Consider the following 22,523-nt stretch of genomic DNA (forward strand, 5'->3'; position numbering starts at 1 on the left):
GCATGGGCACGGGCACCCCTCAACAAAAAGATGTTCCTGTGTGACTGACTAAATTCTACCCACTGGTCTCTCATGATTGGTCTCGACCTAGTTTCAAGATGAAGAAGAGAGAGGTCAGTGAAGAGACAGGGCCAGAGAGTGTTCCTGGGGAAGAGAGGTATAGAGTGTGAAGAGATTCAGAGGTGGGGAGGGGGCAGAGGGAGAGAGAGAGAGAGAGAGGGGGGGGGTGTTTGTTTTTTAACAGGAGCAGCAGGATGCCAACAGAGCTGTGATGAAACAACTGCCCAACCCCCCACACACACACACACACATGTGCGACGCCCCCATTCACAGCGGAGGAACTGAGCCTGAGGAACTCGCTATAAGAGTTGGAATTTGTTGAGAGATGACATGATGAGTGTGCTATCGGATCTGACAACATACAGGAGAATGTTATATTTATTAATACACATGTATTTCTTATTGTCATGCCTCGTCAATTTGTCAGGGGCGAACTCGCATTTACCAAGGATGACATTTACAGACAGAGGTAAGATACCCGCCTCCCTATCTCTCTCTCTCTCTCTCTCTCTCTCTCTCTCTCCTCTCTCTCTCTCTCTCTCTCTCTCTCGTCTCAGACAAATAAATTGAAACATTAAATAGCCTACAATTAACATGTCATGTAGCCTAGAGAAGCGATCATTTTTAAATGTTTTCTGATGTTTGAGGAAAGTTCAGCGTTTTGGTAAACAAACCGCGTTTATGGAGCCAGCCTTGATCTGTCTCACTCTAGCCTTGTTTATAATGTTTACATCATTAAAAAAAACGTGACAGTTCACACAACTTTAATAGGACATACATAGAGGCCTACATCAGACTCTTGAGCTATCTGCTCTCACTCAGAATGTCAAAAAACCGATGTCATGTAGGCTATAGTTTTTGAACGTTTGTTTGGCACACGACTCATAGGCTACTAGTTAACTGCCTGCTTTTGCTGTGTCCAACCGACATCACTGATAAAAAAAAATAGAAAGAAATTGGCTCGAGCCAGAGAAACTCTGGCATAACAGTTAATTTATTATATTGAAGTCTGTAGTGATGCCATATCAGAATCAGAAAAAACGTTATTGATCCCTGAGGGGAAATTGGGACATGCTACAGTTGCTCGTAGGCCTACTCATGCAGGCATGGAAAAATATCAACATAAGCATCAAACATAAGAGACATAGGACTGTTCCATAACAATAAAATGGAATAAAATAGAATAGCCTACAATAGAAGTTACGTAGCCTATGTACAGTAAAGTGTCACAAAAATGTGCCTTCTCCATCAGTCATTATAATGACTGATGGAGAAGGCACATTTTTACTAAATGGTAGCCTACTATAGTAGGCTACCATTTAGTAAAGTGAAATATCGAGGTAGGCTACCTACTATTTCCTTATACATATCGCAGAGGGGTATAGTAATAATAATAACAATAATACAACAGTGATAATATAATAATAATAAACTAAAATAACGATAATAACGAGGAAGGTGCATCCAGTCAGTAAGTGAACAGTATCAGTGTGGCTTTTTGATTATTGCACAATTTGTTGTAATTTGCAGTTATTGCACATTGAGTGTTATTGCACATCAGGTATAGCCTACATTATCCAAGGAGGTTTGAGTTGTGGACGGGTGGAGTGAGTCTGACTCAGAGTGACTGGTGCTCTGAGGGAGGAGTTAAAGAGTTTGATGACTCAGAGTGACTGGTGCTCTGAGGGAGGAGTTAAAGAGTTTGATGACTCAGAGTGACTGGTGCTCTGAGGGAGGAGTTAAAGAGTTTGATGGCCACAGCGCACTGATGAACATGAACGTGCTCCTGTGTTCGACCAGCACGTCATGGAGTGGGTGGGAGACGTTGACCATGATGGAACTATAACTTGGATAGAGAGCCTGGCCTTGCGGATCAGTTTGTTGAGTCTGTTGGCGTGATTCACTGTATCAGTTAATTAGCCTATTCACCTTATTTGGTCTCTTAAAACAAACTGTCTCATCTACATCCGGCGAATGCAGCTATACACAATGTATGGCGGAAGCATTTGAAAATTGCGGAAGCCAACTCGTCTAGTGGTTCTTAACTATCTATGGTTCTTAAGAGACTACCTATTCCTGGAACTACGTTTCCCATGATTCTCAGCCGTTGCCGGTTGTCGACTTCCTGTTTACATTTTTTTCACTAGCAAGGACGTGCACGCCGCTGTCAGAGTGGGAACGTTTGGCTTATTTATCCGAAATGGCTAAAAATAGTAACGTTGTGTGGTTGCATAGCGGCGATATTTTATAAAAACGAGGTGAATGTCAATTCACTCGTACTTCACGCGTCCGCTTTTGTTTTAAAGGGTAAACGTCCAAACCGGAACTCTTATTATTTGGTCATTGAAGGTAGCTTTAGCGGACTCTCTCTTTCAAGATTCAAGATATTGTCACTCCGTTGTACAAATATATGCGTGTGAAATTATTATGCAGGGGGGCTCCATTACAAGACATAGGTAGGTACAAAGCCACAACAATTATTATGATTGTTTTCAGTCTCTTTCGCTATGAACGGTGCTGGGCGGAAACAGGCGTGAATACATTGTTGAGATCACTAAACTAACTATAGAGCGCCACAGACACATTCAAGATCCCTAAAGACTATGAATATCAGTGTGTGTTTTCTTGTTATGGAGGGGTCAGAGCAGAAGCAGACCTGGGGTCAGCTGTAAGATCTCCCTTATAATCAGTAAAAATCATTTAGTTATAGCTTTCACTATTCACGTCTCAGTATTTGTATCACCTGCTTGTTTTACTTAAACATACCCCCTTAAGGTTCAGGATATAGTGCAGATCTCAAGGTTGAACTTGCCATCCCTTGAAATAAAATTGGTCAAAAACCATCGCCTTTGTTTTGTAGTGTCCCACCAACAGTTTTGTATTTGTGTCTTGCACAGGCAAAATGTATCATTCACATGTCTTTCTATTTCAGATAAAGTGTTCAAAAGGTTAGCTTTACCAGGAGATGGAACACCCATGCAGATTCTCCAAGACGCACACCCGGACACTGTCATAGCTGCAGCACAAAGAAACCTGCACTCAGTCAACTTTCAAAAGCACAAGGTATGTTCATACTGTATGTACTCAGGGATGTTGTGTTATTGAATGCTGAAGCTAAGTACATTTTGTAGATTGCACTGTATGTGAGGTGTTCTGTGTACTATGTACTACTGTGTAACTTGCAATATGTGTCTGCACACATTCCTGTTGTACTCTGAGAAAAAAGTGTTTGCTATTCTGATCCATATGCCGGATATGGAAGTTCCAATTTGCTGAACAATAATTCTAACAGTTTTTGGAAATCATTAGGAGTTGATTAGTTCATTGCTGGGAGGCAAACGTGTTTTCAATCAAACTACACGTTGTTAATCCATAATTAAATGGAGAAAAGTGACAGACTTTAATTTTTTTGTTTACAGCCTGTTGAGGAAAGGACTGTGCTGTGGAAGGAATGCACCAGTGACCAAGTGAGTATCTCACAAGGTGATGTAATAGAGACGAGCATAGCACAGTAGGATCTGTCTGTGAGTGATGGTTATTCTCCTGTTCCACTCACTGTGACGTGGAACCCTGGATCTATTCTCCTGTTCCACTCACTGACGTGGAACCCTGGATCTGAGCTTCAGCTCAATACATAACATCATGTCACTCACCTCAATGTTTGCTTATGCTCGTGTCCGTCAGGCTAGTTGCCATGACAACATCACTGTGCTTCACAAGAGGAGCGAGACCAACCAGCTGTTCCTGTGTGCAACTGATGGCAAGGGAACCATCTGCTGTGATATGGTAACTTAAGAGACAGCAGAACCACAACTATTTCTCTTTTGATTAGAAATAATGGATCTCATTGTACTCTGCTCTAGAATTACATCTAGCAACAGCAGTGAATACAAATTGTAATGACCTGTCAATCCAACAGTGTGTCCAGTAGCTATGAGTGTGTCCAGTATATGGACTTTCTATTGATGTAGTTTGTTCTAAATGTTGTATAGGGCAGGCTAAATAATAATTAGAGGACTTGTGTGCTCTGTCAATACAATGTTGGCTGTTGCTGGTCATTTGTATTAACAGACTTATTCCCTTGCAGAATATAACAGAGCTGTCATCTCCTGAGCAGCCATCTTGCACTCCACACATGAGAAAAATAATGACAAGGGTGAAGGAAGGTGAACCATCTGTCCTTATTGGTGAGTGCCTCTACATATATATACATATATATATATATACACACGTATATATATCTATATCTATATACTGTATGTTTCTTTTGTGTTTCACCAGAGTACTGCCATCCTGTCTAGAAGGCAGCTTATATCTGCATTTAAAGGGATAGTTGTGGTTTTTTCATGTGGGGTTGTAGGAGGTCCTTGCCGACACGACAGTCAGTGCTATGAGGTAGGATGCAGCCGTCGCGGTCCCAGTTTGGAGAAATGGAGAGCGGCCGCGTCACGTCACGTAGAGCTGTCTGCCAGTGGCGTGGAGGACAGACATTTTGGAGGGCAGGTGCTCAAGTGGAAAAAAGGGCACCCCTCTCATAATACAGATGGATTAATACAGAGTGTGGTGCCTCTGGGTGAGCACACTTAAAGTGCCCACCTCCTTCCAATTTACATGTCAACAAAAAACAAAAAAAACTATGGCACTTAAAGACCACAGGTTTGCATGAACTTATTGAGTCAGTCACATCATCAAACCCACTAACGGGTGCTCCTTCAGAGAAAATGTGACATGTCTCTGACTGAACACTCTGAACCTCAGTTTGTTGACTGAACTGCTCTTGTCTGCAAACAAAAGCAAACGATCACAGCTAATTGTTAGTCTTGTCTTTCCAGAGAGCGCAGGACGTGCAGACCTCTACATCACTCACTCGAGTCCCTCTACAGACTTGGTTGGCATCTACAAGTTTGGAGAGAAAGGAGTCGGACCAGCGAACCACGGAAAGGGTATTCATACTGTGATACATATATGTTCTCTGTAAAAGCTGCTAGGGGTTACTTGGAATTACAATTAGCCCGTCACATGGTGGGTTAGCCCACATTTACCTGAAGGTATTCCCCGGCTTGTATTTGCAAGTGGTGCATAATCATCCTGAAAAAACAAGGCTGAAGTTTCATTGCTCCCAAAATGTCTTAAAATATTTACTCTCAAAGGCCTCACAAAGTATGACAGTACACGGTCTTCAACACAGTTATTGTCATTTTCTTCGCACTGCTGTGACAGGTTTCTTTACACTGTTCCATTGATACATAACAGGGTTAGAGTGTGCATACTGCAGTTTTCCATCATACATGTATCTGCTTCATGTCAACAATTAATACCCTGGCCTGTTCTTTCTTATACAGTGGAATGCGCTTAAGTTAAGTTAAGTTATCCTTTATTTATCCCCTTGGGGAAATTCATCCTCTGCATTTGACCCATCCTCTACTAGGAACCTTCCTAGAACTAGGAGCAGTGGGCAGCCACTGTGCAGCGCCCGGGGACCAACTCCAGTTATTTTTGCCAGTACCTTGGCCAGGGGCAGTGACAGGAGTATTAACCCTAAACATACATGTCTTTCTTTGATGGTGGGAGGAAACCGGAGCACCCGGAGAAAACCCACACGGACACGGGGAGAACATGAAACTCCACACAGAAAGGACCTGGGACGGACCGGGGTTCAAACCCGGGACCTTCTTGCTGTGAGGCAACAGTGTTAACCACTGAGCCACCGTGCCGTCCAATTATAGTAATCATAGTTAAAGTGATCAACCGCTTATAGTAATCATGGTTATAGTGATCAACCACTTATAGTGATCAAAAAGCTTGGTCCTGAATCATTCCTATACACAAGCTGTTTAAATAATCTGCTTATAGTGATCAATACTCCGCGTACAGTGATCATTTTGGGCCTTGACCCACCTGAGAACAATGGAAAAATGTTTAAAACTGCAGTAATTTTATAATTTTTTTACTTAACACATTCACTGCCAGACGTTTTTTTTTTTACTGTAGTTAGCTTCTGCCAGAGGGGTTTTTTGAGGATTCTGGCTCATCTTTCAAGACCCGAGGATTCTTTTCTGCTAAGATTTTGTGAACACACAATATCTCAAAAGAACTAATAGAATGTGTGCTTTCTCTGTCTAAAAGAGTTAGTTTGTAGAGTTAGTAGTTATGTAAGCATTAGCAGTTGAATACAGCATGGTTTCAGCGTCAGAAAAAATATTCAGAGATAAACGGCTTTTTGTGAAATTCGATAGAACAGTCACTTTAACCATTCATTTTTGGCTCTCTCTCTCTCTCTCTCCCTCCCCCTCTCGCTCTCTCTCTCTCTCTCCCTCCCTCTCGCTCTCCCTCCCTCTCTCTCTCTCTCTCTCTCTCCCTCCCTCTCGCTCTCCCTCCCTCTCTCTCTCTCTCCCTCCCTCTCGGGAGGGAGACGCACTAGGTTTAATCCTAGTGAGAGGGGGAGAGGGAGAGAGAGAGAGAGAGAGAGGGAGGGAGGGAGGGAGAGAGAGAGAGGGAGAGAGCGAGAGGGAGAGTTGCTTCCAACTCCGCCCTCCGTGGGCGTTCTTCTTGGCTGCAGCGGCCGTCACAAGCTTGTCACCAGTCTCACTGCTTTGCTGCTGTCCTGTGCCTGTCTGCGCGGCCGCTGTTTGAGGAAGTCTGGATGGACTCGCTCGCTTCTTGGAGTTTTGGTTGAGAGAAGCTTTTGCGATTCTGGTCATATTTATGCTGCGTGTTTCAAAGTGTGTTCCACCTGTAATCTATTATGCAAATTTGCAATCAGCGCGAAAACGAAAGCGTTTTCCCCCATCCATTTTCATGAGAATGGCTGGGGTGAGAATGGCGTGACAAGTTAAAAAAATGCTTGCCTTCCTCTAGTCAGGAGAGCACTGTTGCCACTTAGTGGGTCGGTGGAATGGGTTGTAAACGTTCGGTGGCTCCAATAATTATATAAGAGATGTAAAAGGGTTAGATGCACATCCCACGGTCAAAAAAAAAAAAATCTTTTTTTGACGTATTAATACGTCAGTGGCAGTCAACCGTTGGATTATTTTTGACGTATTAATACGTCAATGGCAGTGAACGTGTTAAAAACTGCCAAGATTGAGCAAACGAGATACAGCAGTGATACTCAGTGCAGGTCTGTCTATTCTGTATATGGAGAGATCGCGGCATCTCTGTCTGTGGAGATATGATCGCATGTCTGTCTACGCGAGACCGCTGTGTTTGAAACAGCTGGAAGCCTAACTTACTGTATGGATTTTTAAAGTCAACTTTACTTTATATGTGCTGTATTCATGTAATACATATACAAATGTCAATTAGATGGTAATCTGCATGAGAAATAAAGAAAAAGAAAATAAATTGTTATAATGATAATCCGCTTATAGTGACTCGTCCAAAGGTGATCACTAAAAGAGGAGTGCACTGTACTGCCTATTTATACAGTAGTTTCTATAGTTCTATTAGTTGTGTTCAATCAGAAATAGACCAACTTTGCTTCTTTATTTTGGTTTTTAATGGTCTTTAAATTCAATTTCAGGCAGTGTTAAAAAGCTCTTCAAAGTCTTACGTTTTTTTTTAATTAAACCTACAGATACCCTGCCTCATAAGACAGATTTATTGTTGCCACAACCTTGCCAGTGTTATGGCACCAGATTTTTTTTTTTTACCTTTATTTATACAGGGCGAGTCTAGATTTCACTGAGAGCAATGCTCTCTTTTTCAGGAGCGCCCTGTTCACATTCACACACACATTCACACCTGGAAGCTGACCAGTACAACCACAGTCTGATCTGCTGGCCACTGATCAGCTCCACTGGAGTAGTTGGGGTTAAGGGCCTTGCTCAAGGGCACCTCAGTGGTGGTAATGAGGGAAGGGCAAGCGCTGCCTTTTCACTTTCCCCACCCAGATTTATCCTGCCGGTCCCGGGGATTGAACCCGAAGACCTTCCGGTCACAAGCTCGCTTCTCTAACTTTTAGGCCACCACTGCCCATGCTTGATTAATGACAATAACCATCAAAGAGTTGCCTCTGTTTTGCAGTTGTGTTGAATGTGTCTACCTCCTCAGGCTATAGAAACAAATAGTCCCTGTGTTGTCCCTGTGTGTGTCTACCTCCTCAGGCTATAGAAACAAATAGTCCCTGTGTTGTCCCTGTGTGTATCTACCTCCTCAGGCTATAGAAACAAATAGTCCCTGTGTTGTCCCTGTGTGTATCTACCTCCTCAGGCTATAGAAACAAATAGTCCCTGTGTTGTCCCTGTGTGTATCTACCTCCTCAGGCTATAGAAACAAATAGTCCCTGTGTTGTGCCTGTGTGTGTCTACCTCCTCAGGCTATAGAAACAAATAGTCCCTGTGTTGTGCCTGTGTGTGTCTACCTCCTCAGGCTATAGAAACAAATAGTCCCTGTGTTGTCCCTGTGTGTGTCTACCTCCTCAGGCTATAGAAACAAATAGTCCCTGTGTTGTCCCTGTGTGTATCTACCTCCTCAGGCTATAGAAACAAATAGTCCCTGTGTTGTCCCTGTGTGTATCTACCTCCTCAGGCTATAGAAACAAATAGTCCCTGTGTTGTGCCTGTGTGTGTCTACCTCCTCAGGCTATAGAAACAAATAGTCCCTGTGTTGTGCCTGTGTGTGTCTACCTCCTCAGGCTATAGAAACAAATAGTCCCTGTGTTGTCCCTGTGTGTGTCTACCTCCTCAGGCTATAGAAACAAATAGTCCCTGTGTTGTCCCTGTGTGTATCTACCTCCTCAGGCTATAGAAACAAATAGTCCCTGTGTTGTCCCTGTGTGTATCTACCTCCTCAGGCTATAGAAACAAATAGTCCCTGTGTTGTGCCTGTGTGTGTCTACCTCCTCAGGCTATAGAAACAAATAGTCCCTGTGTTGTGCCTGTGTGTGTCTACCTCCTCAGGCTATAGAAACAAATAGTCCCTGTGTTGTCCCTGTGTGTGTCTACCTCCTCAGGCTATAGAAACAAATAGTCCCTGTGTTGTCCCTGTGTGTATCTACCTCCTCAGGCTATAGAAACAAATAGTCCCTGTGTTGTGCCTGTGTGTGTCTACCTCCTCAGGCTATAGAAACAAATAGTCCCTGTGTTGTGCCTGTGTGCAGAGCAGCAGTATGTGGGTCTGGTGGTCAGCAGCAGAGAGGATACACTGCAGGACAAAGTGTTTGCCTTCTATAAGGAGAAAAACACTGATTCAGCCAGGGACAGTACTAGGTGGCTGCCTTTTGTTGCCCAGGTTTGCATGGTAAGTGCCATACAAACAATCACTGATTATTCCACTGTATATTTCTACCCTGTAGCCGCGACGCACAACTATAACGGACGTTTATGTCCTTTATATAAAGGGGAAACAATCTATAACTGCCGTAACCGGTTTATTCTCGCCTATCAGCCCATCTGATTTAACATCACGTCTGAGTTTTGAGCAAAGATAAGATGAAAGTTTACTGATCTCTGTGGGGGAATTGAGTTGTTGCATCAGAAAAAAAAGAAAGAAAAAAAAGAAAATGGACATAGAAACCCTAAAAAACCTAGAAACAAGAATATAGCAATGTGGATTATTCAAATATGCACCAACAATTGCCACACGAGACCATTTTAGAATGTATGAATGATCATCCAAAGACTCTTGCAGACCTGAGAAGTCTTGTGGAAGGTGCGTAGGTGCAGTAGATGCACTTAGAAGAGGAAGGGACACCCGCACACTGTCTTCACTTGCTCAAACAGGAATTTATTATACGTTTCGGTACAAGGCCTTTTTCAAGTATATGCTGACAGGAGGAATAGTAAACTATATAAAGGCTGGGTTCACAGTGACCAATCATTACAGACAAAAAGTATGAATGTATGAATGAAAGTGATGGATAGTGTACGCAGTATAACAGCTGTAGACAGAATGAAGCCAACTCTAACCTGCCGATGTTCCTCGGCTTCCAGGCAGATCATGGTGGGCCTAAGAACTACCTGCAGGACGTGTGGACGTCCCGGCTGAACGCCAGGCTCTTCTGTGGAGACCATGACAGCAGACAGCACTACTGCACTACTGGTGGATGTGGCTGCCGTACACGCACACCACTGGCAGGACACCAGGGTCTACGCACTCTTCAGAAACGAATGGTAGGATTCCATTATCAATGTCTTATGTTTTACTCAGGTACAAAGCGTTTTTTGGAAGTTCTTGGAAATGATTTGATGAGCAGAATTATCAGCCAAAGGTTTTGGGATGCTCCCTTTTGACCAGGTGAGTCAGACTAGTTTGAGCAGGTAGAACAGCCGGTGTTTTTAACAGGAAGTCGAGACACAGTGCGTCAAGTGGGCGGGGCTACATAAGGTGAGTGGGCATGTGGTACGGAGGTGGGGGTGTGTTAAGGTGCGTTCACACCGACCTATTAAAGTTTTTCACTGGCATCGAGTTTACATACAAAGTCAATGCAAACGAGCGATTGAGCGTATATTCGCCTGGGAGAAAAATCGCTGGGCGTCCGAGCGGCAGAGACAGAGCGATAGGGAGAAAATACGCTCGTCGCTCGAGATGAAATATCCCAAGTCGAGCGAAAATACGCTGGCATCAGTCGCTCGCCGCTCAACGCTGATTGGCTGCCGTGTGAGAGCGAGTCAAGGTTCACACTGGCTTGGAACAAATCGCTGGTTTATTGTGTGGCAACAAACCACATTGACAGCCTGACAGCTTGACATGAAGTGAAGTCTGTCCTACCGGTATGGAGCTCGCATTAGGAGCACGCTGATAGGCTTTAGCTTGTAAACAATGACGGTGGCTCGTAGTGGACAAACAGCATGACATTGCGTAACGTTATATCCCCCACATGTCCGTCATTTTGTGTGCCTGTTGATGAGCGATTTAAACAGAGCGACAGAGCGATTCCAAAGGGTTGACTTGAGCGACAGAGCGAAAAATAAATATCTCTGTGTGAACGCACCTTTAACACATTCACTGCTAGCCGTTTTTTTTTTACTGTAGGTAGGTTCTGCCAGAGGGTTTTTTTGAGGATTCTGGCTCATCTTTCAAGACCCGAGGATTCTTTTCTGCTAAGATTTTGTGAACACACAATATCTCAAAAGAACTAATAGAATGTGTGCTTTCTCTGTCTAAAAGAGTTAGTTTGTAGAGTTAGTAGTTATGTAAGCATTAGCAGTTGAATACAGCATGGTTTCAGCGTCTGAAAAATTATTCAGAGATAAACGGCTTTTTGTGAAATTCGATAGAACAGTCACTTTAACCATTCATTTTTGGCATCAGTAAGACATCAGACATCTAAACAATAGTTTTGAACAGTAATTTCCTCCATAACAGCAGGAAACCCCCCTCTGCTTCCAACTCCTCCCTCCGTGTGTGTCTTCTTGGCTGCAGCGGCCGTGTCACCAGTCTCACTGCTTTGCTGCTGCTGTGCCTGTCTGCGCGGCCGCTCTTTGAGGAAGTCTGGATGGACTCGCTCGTTTCTTGGAGTTTTGGTTGAGAGCTTTGATGAAGCTTTTGCGATTCTGGTCATATTTATGCGGCGTGTTTCAAAGTGTGTTCCACCCGTAATCTATTATGCAAATTTGCAATCCCGCACCGCCAGCAATCAGCGCGAAAACGAAAGCGTTTTCGCCAATCCATTTTCATGAGAATGGCTTCGAGGAAGCCATTCTCATGAAAATGCTTGCCTTCCTCTAGTCAGGAGAGCACTGTCGCCACTTAGTGGGTCGGTGGAATGGGTTGTAAACGTTCGGTGGTTCCAATAATTATATAAGAGATGTAAAAGGGTTAGATGCACATCCCACGGTCAAAAAAAAAAAAATCATTTTTTTGACGGAGTAATACGTCATTGGCAGTGAACCGTTGGATTTTTTTTGACGGAGTAATACGTCGTTGGCAGTGAACGTGTTAAGGAGGTGGGGGGGTGGTAGGGAGGAGGGGTGTGCTAGGGAGGTGTGGGTGTGGTATAGCTAATTAGCTAATTACACGAAAAGCACAAAATCAAGCAGGTTATCCAAAAGGGTGAACAAAAACTGTGGTAGGCAAAAGGCAAAAACAGAACAGAATGGCAGTTTAAACTAAAAGCAAAAACAAACAAACAGGCTTGTAAATAAATACAAAACAGGACCAAACCAAACCTGCGGACAAAATCTCAACATCTCATTTTTAATAGTAGATTAGCAGGAAAAGTACAAACTCAGTCATCGTTGATGATTGATTGTATTTTGGACATTTCCTTTCACTTCAACTCTTTAGGGTGTCTTGTTTGAACAGATGAGTGTTTTGAGGCTGTAGAGTCGGCAGCTTCTGCTTCCTCTCGTCAACCTCAGTTCCACTTTCTCAGCTCTCAGAGAGTGGTTCTGCTATCTTTCTGCCAACATGGCCACAATCTTTGCTGGGTTTCCTGCTGTCTCTGCTGCAGACGGCTACAAGAAGTTGTGAAACAGCACTGTATATATATAGAGTAGCTGAGCCTAAAGCCGTTTTCCCACATGCGTACCGGAAAATTACCTGTAAGTCAATATCGGACATTTCCCTTCACACTTCGGCTCGCGCATGTGGGAATCTATCAGCGAATTTGCCTGTATGTTGGGGGGCGGGGCGGCACTGCAGAGCGGGTGGGGAGTGACGTGTCGGCAAAACTCCGAATGGTGAAATAAGTTTGCTTGTTTATCCGTTCACCTACATCGCGTTGAAGCACTTTTTACAGACTGGCTTCGTTTGATGTGTCCGGGCTTGCCTTCGCTGTCGGCAACGTAAGCAAAATACTTCCACATTTCGCTTCGTGCATCTGCTTCGTCTGTGTCCCTGTCGGGCTGTGCCTGTGAGGCTGTGACTGAAGGAGGAGGACTGTGGCCACAGAGAGCGAGCAGGCAGGAGAGAGGGGAAAATCAGCACGCCCACACATTATTATCACAAGATCATTTCGCCAGTTTGCTTTAATGTGCGCGAATGATTAGATTATGCCCGCTGGAACATTAAGCAACGTGTGTAGGCTACACTTCGCCCATGATTGAAGGACCGCTGTCGCGGAAAATGACTGGACCCGTTTCCACTTGCGTCCCCTTAAGAGCATACCGCTCTTCTGACTGGCTCGAAACTGGTGAAATGTCGGGGACGACGGGGTCGCGCTTATAACGGCACAACGACCTCCCCACATGCAGGCATTACACCACGTTCCGGTCATTTTGCGGTACAAAGCGCATGTGGGAAAAGGGCTTAAGTGTCTCTACAGGGGGATGAGTGCTGTGTGCATCTATACAATAAAGGATATTGACAACATCTTCACGCAATCCATGTTCAAGGGGCTCAGCACGAGCATCCCAAATAACCCAAGGCCTGGGACGGTACGTGTCATAGTAATGAGTCCAAAACTATATATATATATATACAGTGAATATTACTGGGATTATTGTCTATCAAATCAACATTTTAGAGGAAGTAAGACTTAATACAGTTCTCAAATGACAGCATTTTCATGACCCTCAGCTGTTTTAAAGACATGGCTGCTGTCATGAAAACACCACATTACCACAATTATTGGACTTATTTGAATGGCAATGTCATGTGCTGATAGCCTGCTAAAACCATCCTGATCACATGACCTTACATTCTGTGTCATGTGCTGATAGCCTGCTAAAACCATCCTGATCACATGACCTTACATTCTGTGTCATGTGCTGATAGCCTGCTAAAACCATCCTGATCACATGACCTTACATTCTGTGTCATGTGCTGATAGCCTGCTAAAACCACCCTGATCACATGACCTCACATTCTGTTTGGCTCCATGGAGCAGTCTGGACTTCCACTCTATCCGAGCCATTTACACAAGTTACGGCAAAATTGCCACCAATCAGGGCCCTGCCCAGAGTTGAGGACATAACCGACCAATCAAGGCTGCTGGCAAAACAGTAAGAGCATCTCTCAAAGCAACGAGCGGTAATGTTCATGCTAATGAGCAGTAAGTAAACACAGCCATAAGTGCAGTTATCAGTATATAAATGGGAGCTGGGGCTCTGTTTGTTTCTCTGTCCCACTGTGATGTCATAAATGTCATAAATGGGGGGTACGGTGGTGCAGTGGGAAGCGCTGTCGCCTCACAGCTCGAAGGTCCTGGGTTCAATTCCCACCTGGGACGCTGTGAACGCTGAAGGAATGCGTGCCCGTCCGCATGTCCTCGAGTGCCCACCGCCCTGGTGGGGTCGTCAAAAGGGCCTTTCTGTGTGGAGTTTGCATGTTCTCCCCGTGCCTCCTGGGGGCTTCCTTCATATAGGAACCCCCTTCACCAAAACATGCAATATCTTGGCTGCTGATGTGGTTCCTCCTCTGGTCGTTAAGGGCGCCTGTTCAGAGGGAGGGGAACTGGTTGGAATAGCGTGAACCTCCCACGTGCTATGTCCTACCGGTGAAGCTTTCCCTGTCAGGTGAAAAGAAGTGGCTGGCTAACTGCCCATGTCTCGGAGGAAGCATGGAGCCAGTTTTCGGCTCTCCCCAGATCGGCAGAGGGTGGAGCAGCAACCAGGATAAATAAATTAAAATGAGCACTAATGGGGGATAAAAATGGGATAAAAAATCGATAAAAAAATAAAAATAAATGTCATAAATCCCACTGTGACATCATCAGTGATGTCATACATCCTACTGTGACATCATCCGAGATGTCATAAATCCCACTGTGACATCATCAGTGATGTCATAAATCCCACTGATGACATCATCAGTGATGTCATAAATCTGACATCATCAGTGGTCTCATTGGCCACACAGCAGCCGAGTTGCGGGCAAGGCTGCGCAGCGGCCGAGCTGTGAATGCGAGCTGCAGGGCCAGCTTAGCGAGCTGCAGGGGCAGCTCAGCGAGCTGCAGGATGGGCGAGCAGGACGGGTGAGCATTCCTAGTTGTAGAAATAGACACAATCACAACAATTAAATTAAATTCAATGACAAAGGAGGAGCGCGGCCGGGAGAAACCCACAGGGCCTGAGCCTCCATGCACCGAAGGGTCTTTCAATACTGCGGTGTAGCACTAGCTCTATTGCAGCGGATTGGGCGTGATCAACCCTTCCGCGGGCAACGTTGCAGACAGAGTAGGAAGGCTGATCCGTGAGCGGCTGCTTCTGGGACGCGGGTCGGGGTCTTAATCGGCCTCGGCTGGGTCTACTGGGCGAGGGTGTATGATGTTGACAGACCCGAAACACCTTACGACCCCAGTTAACATCACTGATGACGCGTCCCAGCGCATGCTGTAGTATGTATTTTGAACGTAGAATCCTGGCTCCCCCTGGCCAGTGACACTTAGGAATAGACTAGGTGACAACCAAGTATAGTTTGGTGACAAGCTGGAGAGACAGTTGACGGTCGGAGAGACGGCACCCGGTACGGGATGGGTTTAGCACTCCAGCCTGGCTCTCTCGTGAGGGAGAAATCCACAAACGCTATGGATTAGCCTCCTGAAAATCTGTGTAAAGATCGGCGCGGCCTGGGGTCCTTCAGGCTAGAGCGAGGTGCTCGGCGCAGGCGAATGACGTGCAGCGCACAGGCCTTCTTGAGGGATCCTCTCTGCCCATGGTACGCCATTATGGTACGGCATGGTAGGATTGCCTTTTCCCCAGGGAGGGTCTGGTGAGACGAAGGAGGAGCGCGGCCGGGAGAAACCCACAGAGCCTGAGCCTCCATGCACCGAAGGGTCTTTCAATGCTGCGGTGTAGCACTGGCTCTATTGCAGCGGATAGGGCGTGATCAGCCCTTCCGCGGGCAACGTTGCAGACAGAATAGGAAGGCTGATCTGTGAGCGGCTGCTTCCGGGACGCGGGTCGGGGTCTTAATCAGCCTCGGCTGGGTCTACTGGGCGAGGGTGTATGATGTTGAGAGACACGAAACACCTTACGACCCCAGCTAACATCACTGATGACGCGTCCCAGCGCATGCTGTAGTATGTATTTTGAACAATCAATCAAACAATCAATCAGTCAATCAACCTACATTTATTTAATTCTCGGAACACACACTGAGGGTTGGGACCCTCTTTTCCAGTGGTGCTGAGATTAAGTTAAGAAAATCACAAACATGAAAGTGGAAATGAAATGCCTAAATAAACAAAAAGGATACAATTCAAAAGAGGATCACACCGAATAGTTGATCATCCACACAATTACATCATTTAAAACAGGTGCAATTAAAGTTGATTTTTCTTTTTCTTTTTTTTTGGGGGGGGGGGGGTACTGGTGTGTCTGACCTTCCCTTCTTTCTTCAGTGTGTGGTGGACAGCACAAAGCTTCCTCATGAAGTCCTGAAGATAGTAAACAAGAACTCAGAGATGGAGGACAGAGTCCTGCCTCTGGACGACTCCGGTCCACTCCTCGTTAATCACCACCACTACACTCACATCTGCACGGAGCGTTTCCAGAACAAGACGAATGGGCACACAGTGCTGTTTCTCTCCTTAGGTGAGTTAGTCTGCTGAAACAATATGACTCAAGCAAGGTGAAACACACTTACTGTTTCTCTCCCCGACCCCCCTTTTTTGTGAAACAAAAAAGTGAGCATCATGGAAAATAACAGGTTTGAGTCAAGACCTGAGGGCTATACCGCACAAATGTAGGATAAGCAGATCCAGGATCTGTCCCTTGATCTGGTTTGGCTTAAAGTCGAGGTGAACCCGTTCGTCACGTGCATCTGAGTCCGTTTCAGACTGAAAACAAATTGAGAGGCGGACCATATACGTATCGATGATTTGATTTGACAATTCTGAGGACTGGCTTTGGCATTGGCCAATCCTGGCGTGTTCCACCCCCAAATCGGGTGGGATTCAGCGTGTTGTCGTGCTACGCCAGTGGGATCCGCGGAGCACCAGACAGCCACCGGCTTCGTGCGGAGCGAGGGGACAATCCGATGCATAGGTGCTGCCTGCTCGCCTGGAATCTCCGAGAGACGACCCCTGACAGCCAGGGAGGCTGTCAGGCTCGGAGGCGCGCACCATTATCGTTATAAATGTAAATAATATTCCTGGAATGTGCGTTTTAACGAGCCAGTTACATTTCTTTGCATTCTTAGAGATTATAGTATTTGTTTTTTGTTCATGTTTCTAACAATTGGCCAAGTTAGTAGTTAGTTTATGGGATAGAAATTCTGCCAGATGACAGGCACTAGGCACCATTTTCTACTTAATTTGGAAGAGAAAATTATCCTGAAATGAAGATTTGATGTTGTGATATGATTGGTTGATATGGGGAAGAAATTTGATAGTACTAGGTGACGTCAGCAAACTGTACATTACTGTTATCAATGAAATCTTGAAAAATGAACTTTTGATGTGAAAAAGTGTGAAAAACTAAAGAAATTAGATTGTTGTGATTTGTTTGGCATACATTATTAAATAGGTGCACTGCATACTAGGGATGCACCGATCGATCGGCACGTGACCGGAAATGGCCGATTTTCACGTGATCGGCCTCGATCGGTGATCTGTTCCGGTCACTCTAAATAGCCGATTCTGTGAGCCGATTTTCACATGACGTGCGCGCACCCCAAAGCACCGAGACAGGCACCCAGCCACCACACCACACACGCCAGCATACCTTCCTCGTTGTGGATTTTTTTCACTGTCAGTGAAGTAGACAAAGCTCGCAGTTTGTCACACATGCAAGTCGAAAATAAGCCGTGGAGACAGAGATGCGGCCGAGTCCCGCTCGGCTGGAGTCCAGTCAGAGCGGCTCGCTTCACCTCACTGGCCCCTCTCTCTCTGCTCTCTCTCCCCGGGAAGCGGTGCTCCAGCAACCCGCCACTGCGCACAGCCGGCTTGGCGAGGTGAACGCGAGCATTGTGTCCAGTATGATAACCATTCCCCGACCTGCTTTTCCATTCCACATCAGCGCTGCTGCCTCAGCCTGTCAAGTCATGTTGTAACGTGACGTGGATACAGGAGAGACTATTTGTTTCGTAATGCAAATAGAACCAGGCCCGCTCCAACCCATTGGAATTTTTTTTTTTTTTTTTGGTGCCCTCAGTCAGGCCACTCACTGAACAGCAGGCCAGGCGCCGCCTACTGGTTTACTAGTGGTTTTATTACTTTATTCAGGGTGCATCTCATTGTAAAATTGGACTCGGCCCAAATTGGGCTTCAAACGGCCCAAATTGGGCTTCAAGCGGCCCAAATCTGGCTTCAACCGGCCCAAATCTGGCTTCAACTGGCCCAAATCGGGCTTCAGACGGTCCAAATCTGGCTTCAAACAGCCCAAATCTGGCTTCAAACGGCCCAAATTGGGCTTCAAACAGCCCAAATTTTTCGCCGCCGCCCTTCGGACGCCGGCACGCACGTCGGCCTGTATCGGCCTGGCCTGCTTGGTATCTAATGCCCGGCCTGAATTATGATCCCAGTCCGCCCCTGCTTGCATGTACAGTTTAACAATCACTTGTTTGCTGACATGTACAGTAATTCTAACAATTGTTTGTTTCCCACATGTAATGAAATGTGAGATACACTAGTATCGTTCATAATTAATGATTTTGCAGTCTTTCGTTTGACAGTTATTGAAAGTTTTACGGGGGGGGGGGGGTAGAGATGCTGCGATCCGATCATGTGATCGGATATCGGCGCGATATCAGCCAAAAAACATGGATCGGATCGGATCGGATTCCAGCGAAAATGACCGATCCAAGGCTCCGATATAAGCACTCCATTCCATGACTCCGCTCCAGGATTTCTATCCAGCATGCAGCAGCAGCAGCAAAGAGGCCGCGTTGAGCCTAGGATGGCCAGGGCCAAAACGTCAGACACACCCGTCCTTAACCTATGTGCGATTCGAAATCACGCGTCCGCACCAGTTTGACAGTTTCAAATTATAACAAAACAACCACTATTGCAATTTGCAATACATGTCCCGCAAGGTTTCTGAGATTAGGGGAAAGTCTGAGCTGCCGTTACTCTAAACCAAACGTGGGGATGAGGCAGCGGATTTGTTTTGGCGTTAACGTAACGTTAGCTGTTGTGATGATGGCTAACGTTAGCTAGCTGGTTAGGCTATCTAGTTGCAAGGCAGCGCTCCACAAGCTTGTTGTGACCAAAACCCCCGCATTTAAAGCATTTCATACTCCCAGAGCTGGCGTAAACCATAGAGAACCTCATGCATTAGCCTACTCAAAATGAAACGTCCAGGGTTTGTGTCTCCAAAATCAACTAACGCTAAACGTTACATGCAAGCTAACGTAGCTAGCTGCGGAGCACTCATGATCTATAAGGAAAACGAATGCGCACATAGCCTACATAATTGTCAACATCACATACATGTATTTTCTTTAATCTAGACTACAGGCATCATTTTTCAGTCAAAAGTGAAACGACACAGATATGATGGCGTATAGTGAGGCTTTCCATGCCTCACTATAGAACTGGCCCCATGCAAAATTCAGACCGCTTATATGTTGCCGTCATGACAATAAGAGTCTAAATGTAATTTTTTATGTTTTATCTGCAGACTAAGCAGCTAGGCTTTCGGTTCTATAAAAGCCATTATTTTTTGTATTGACTTGAGTGATACACTTTACTAAAAAAAATATTATATCACAATAGTGATGTCAGATTTGCTTAGGTCAGAGCTATGGAATATTAAATCATCCATCTCGCCCAGCCCTAATTTGATTGTTATGTTTTAGTTTTACATCAAATGAATTAGATGAACTAAATCGTTTACATACTATATTACCAAAGCACACACATACATACCTAACCCTAAAAATGTGTGTTGCCTGCTAGCTATCAGACAGCATAGAGAGACTTAAATATGTGCTGTATCGGTATCGGATCGAAATCGGTATTGAATCGGGTATCGAAATTTGATCGGAATCGGATCGGTTTTGAGCTAAAATATCGAAATCGGATCGGAATTGAAAAATCTCGATCGCAGCATCTCTAGGGGGGGGGGGCACCACAGAACAATTACGCTTAGGGCACCCAAATGGCCAGGATCGGCCCTGAATAGAACGACATGAGAACGACGGACATAATAATAAAAATGCATCGGACTCACAAGTGTGCAACGTTTTCTGTGCGTGGCGATATTTTTTCGGATGGCAGATAAAAATACGCATACCAAACTTCGGACTGTGTGTAAACTCCGCCTGATATTCAGACTGAAGATCGTTACTGTAACTCATAAACTCATTTCCCCTCTACTCAAGAGGACTGGTCTGGAGCCAGTCTATAAACTCCTTGTCCATGGATCATTTTGATGTTCTGTTGCACCTGTTTTCTTTTGGAAAAGTAAATGCATGATAGCTGTGGGATATAGGCTATTGGATTTAATTTAATTTTTGTATTCATTGTATTTGCACAAAAAAGCTCTGTCCAGTAGCCTAACCTGGAACACTTTTATTTTGAGTGTTTGAGTGAGAAGGTCCTACTTCATGCAAATGATAAGAATTGTTTATTTGTTTATTTGGATCCCCATTAGATGTAAGAATTGTTCTATGAATCTTAATTTTTAAACAAAGTTACAAAAACGTTTGTGTAAGCTGTCAATTGTTGTTTTTAGAAAAAAAAATCAGAATCGGCAAAAATCGGTATCGGCAAGTCAGACTATTCAAAAATCGGAAATCGGAATCGGCCAAGAAAATGGCAATCGGTGCATCCCTACTGCATACCCAGGTACTGTATTTGAACTAAAAGAAAATAAAAGTAATTTTTGGGTTCAGCTCGACTTTAACCAGATACTTTCATCTAGCTAGATTCTAGTTAAGTTATATCACGAATGTAGTTCTCAACTCGGTAATTGGATCCAGGTTTTTCTAATCAAGTTGAGAGTGCATGCACATAAAAATACTTGTGCACCGAGCTCGTGCCCGCAAAAGAGGCGTGGTTTTTAACAACTAGCCAATCACAATGCAATATGGACTGCCCCAGCTTTTACAGCGCCAGACACGCCTATTTCCTCATTCATTCAAAGCACAAATCGTGAAGCTTTACTACTGTATGTCAGAATCAAAATCCGTGTTGGATATTATTAGTCTGTTTCCGAATGACTGTCTAAAGTTACCGCTTTTATTCACATCAGTAATTTCTTTGAAGAGCGGTTTCTGCCTCCATGTATCTACAGCAGCTCAATTCACCCTCTCAATAATCTAAATAAAACTTGCATGTCTTTTTTGCGAGTGGAAATAATGTGTAATCTATCTCAATCTAAATTTCCAAAATCCGTAGGCATTTTTAGACCATTTAGGCTCAATGAATAATAATGATCTCATGATGTGTTGTTTGGTCGCACTGATGGAATAATTCCTATAGGCTAATAGGCTATCAATAAAAAATAAATAAAAATAAAATAAAAAAAGGCTGCTGAACTGAATCGACACGGTACTGCAGGCATAGATTTCATTCATAAAAAATAGCCTATTTTGTGGTCACATATAGGCCATTGGCAGTAGAGTCGCATATCTCCATATTTCATACAATGACTATGCTGGAAATAATATGAAGTTCAATCACAGACAGGTTAAAAGCAACACAGTTGCAGCTGCAAAATGCAGGAGTAGCCTATATATGAATAATCTCTGTGTGCAGGCGATCCCCTATTAAATTGATTAGATGTAGTAGGCTATTCTGACATGTATGACCATGTCCAACCCAACATCAGCCTCAGCTCCGTTGCTCCGTGCGCTTTAGAGACGTTTATGTAACCTTTTTACACCGGTGTTCTGTCGATTTCTACTACCCGTCGAGAACTGCTACTTTGTGATTCTGCGCGTGCGCAAAGCCGATTTTCCAAGTTTCATCGCCACGCCCATAATTTCTTGAAACCCTTCAGTCCACGCTGTTGTTAACGGTGAGTAACATCCTCACGGGAGCATTATTTGATAGGATGTTACTGGACTATCAAATTATGCTACCCCTGAAATATTGATTAAAAATTGATAAATTCAGGGGTCTAAGTAGGCTGACATTCATCCTACAGTGGCAGTGAGTTGATTAGTAGTCAACATGGATGCATTAAGTGACGGGAGCATTATTTGATAGGATGTTACTGGACTATCAAATTATGCTACCCCTGAAATATTGATTTAAAATTGATAAAATGGGATGTTGAGTATTTGATCCATCAAAATACACTACCCATGACATAAATTTCATTACACTTTTTGAACATTATACAAGAAAGAGAAGAAAACACTTACTTTACGGCTTTATTTGATATAGCCTACAAAGGTAGAAAACCATTAAGTAGCATTTTTTGATAGGGTAGCGCGAATCGATAGACAGACCCTATCGGTTTATGCGGCGGTAGCATTTTTCGACAAAGCAGCAAAAATCGACGTTACACCGGTTTAGTGATATTTCTCCACTCACCATTCAGCTGCAATCGATCGGCGGGGTCAAACGTATCTAGCCTACTTGAGAGCACAAAAATGAATATATAAAAACATATTCCAAAGTGTGTATGGCTTAATTTAATTATGTAGCCTGCAACAAGTGCAAGGCTTCAGTCCTCGATTAATTCAGC

At 44.4% G+C, this 22,523-nt stretch overlaps 1 protein-coding gene across 1 annotated transcript in view; it reads left to right on the forward strand.

Moving 5' to 3' along the window:
- Window positions 1-418: 418 nt before the first annotated feature.
- Window positions 419-22,523, forward strand: part of LOC310770609 (semaphorin-7A-like) — a 32,508-nt gene continuing 10,403 nt past the window's right edge. The window contains exons 1-9 of the mRNA XM_083663359.1: window positions 419-529; window positions 2,993-3,123; window positions 3,480-3,527; window positions 3,745-3,846; window positions 4,148-4,247; window positions 4,893-5,003; window positions 9,161-9,300; window positions 9,993-10,172; window positions 16,286-16,478. Coding sequence (XP_083519485.1) covers window positions 430-529; window positions 2,993-3,123; window positions 3,480-3,527; window positions 3,745-3,846; window positions 4,148-4,247; window positions 4,893-5,003; window positions 9,161-9,300; window positions 9,993-10,172; window positions 16,286-16,478 — 1,105 coding nt within the window. The 5' untranslated portion in view covers window positions 419-429. The remainder of the gene's footprint in view (window positions 530-2,992; window positions 3,124-3,479; window positions 3,528-3,744; window positions 3,847-4,147; window positions 4,248-4,892; window positions 5,004-9,160; window positions 9,301-9,992; window positions 10,173-16,285; window positions 16,479-22,523) is intronic.

The sequence above is a fragment of the Poromitra crassiceps genome (assembly GCF_964638095.1).
Source record: "Poromitra crassiceps genome assembly, contig: HAP1_SCAFFOLD_135, whole genome shotgun sequence".
In the NCBI taxonomy this organism is placed as follows: Eukaryota; Metazoa; Chordata; class Actinopteri; order Beryciformes; family Melamphaidae; genus Poromitra; species Poromitra crassiceps.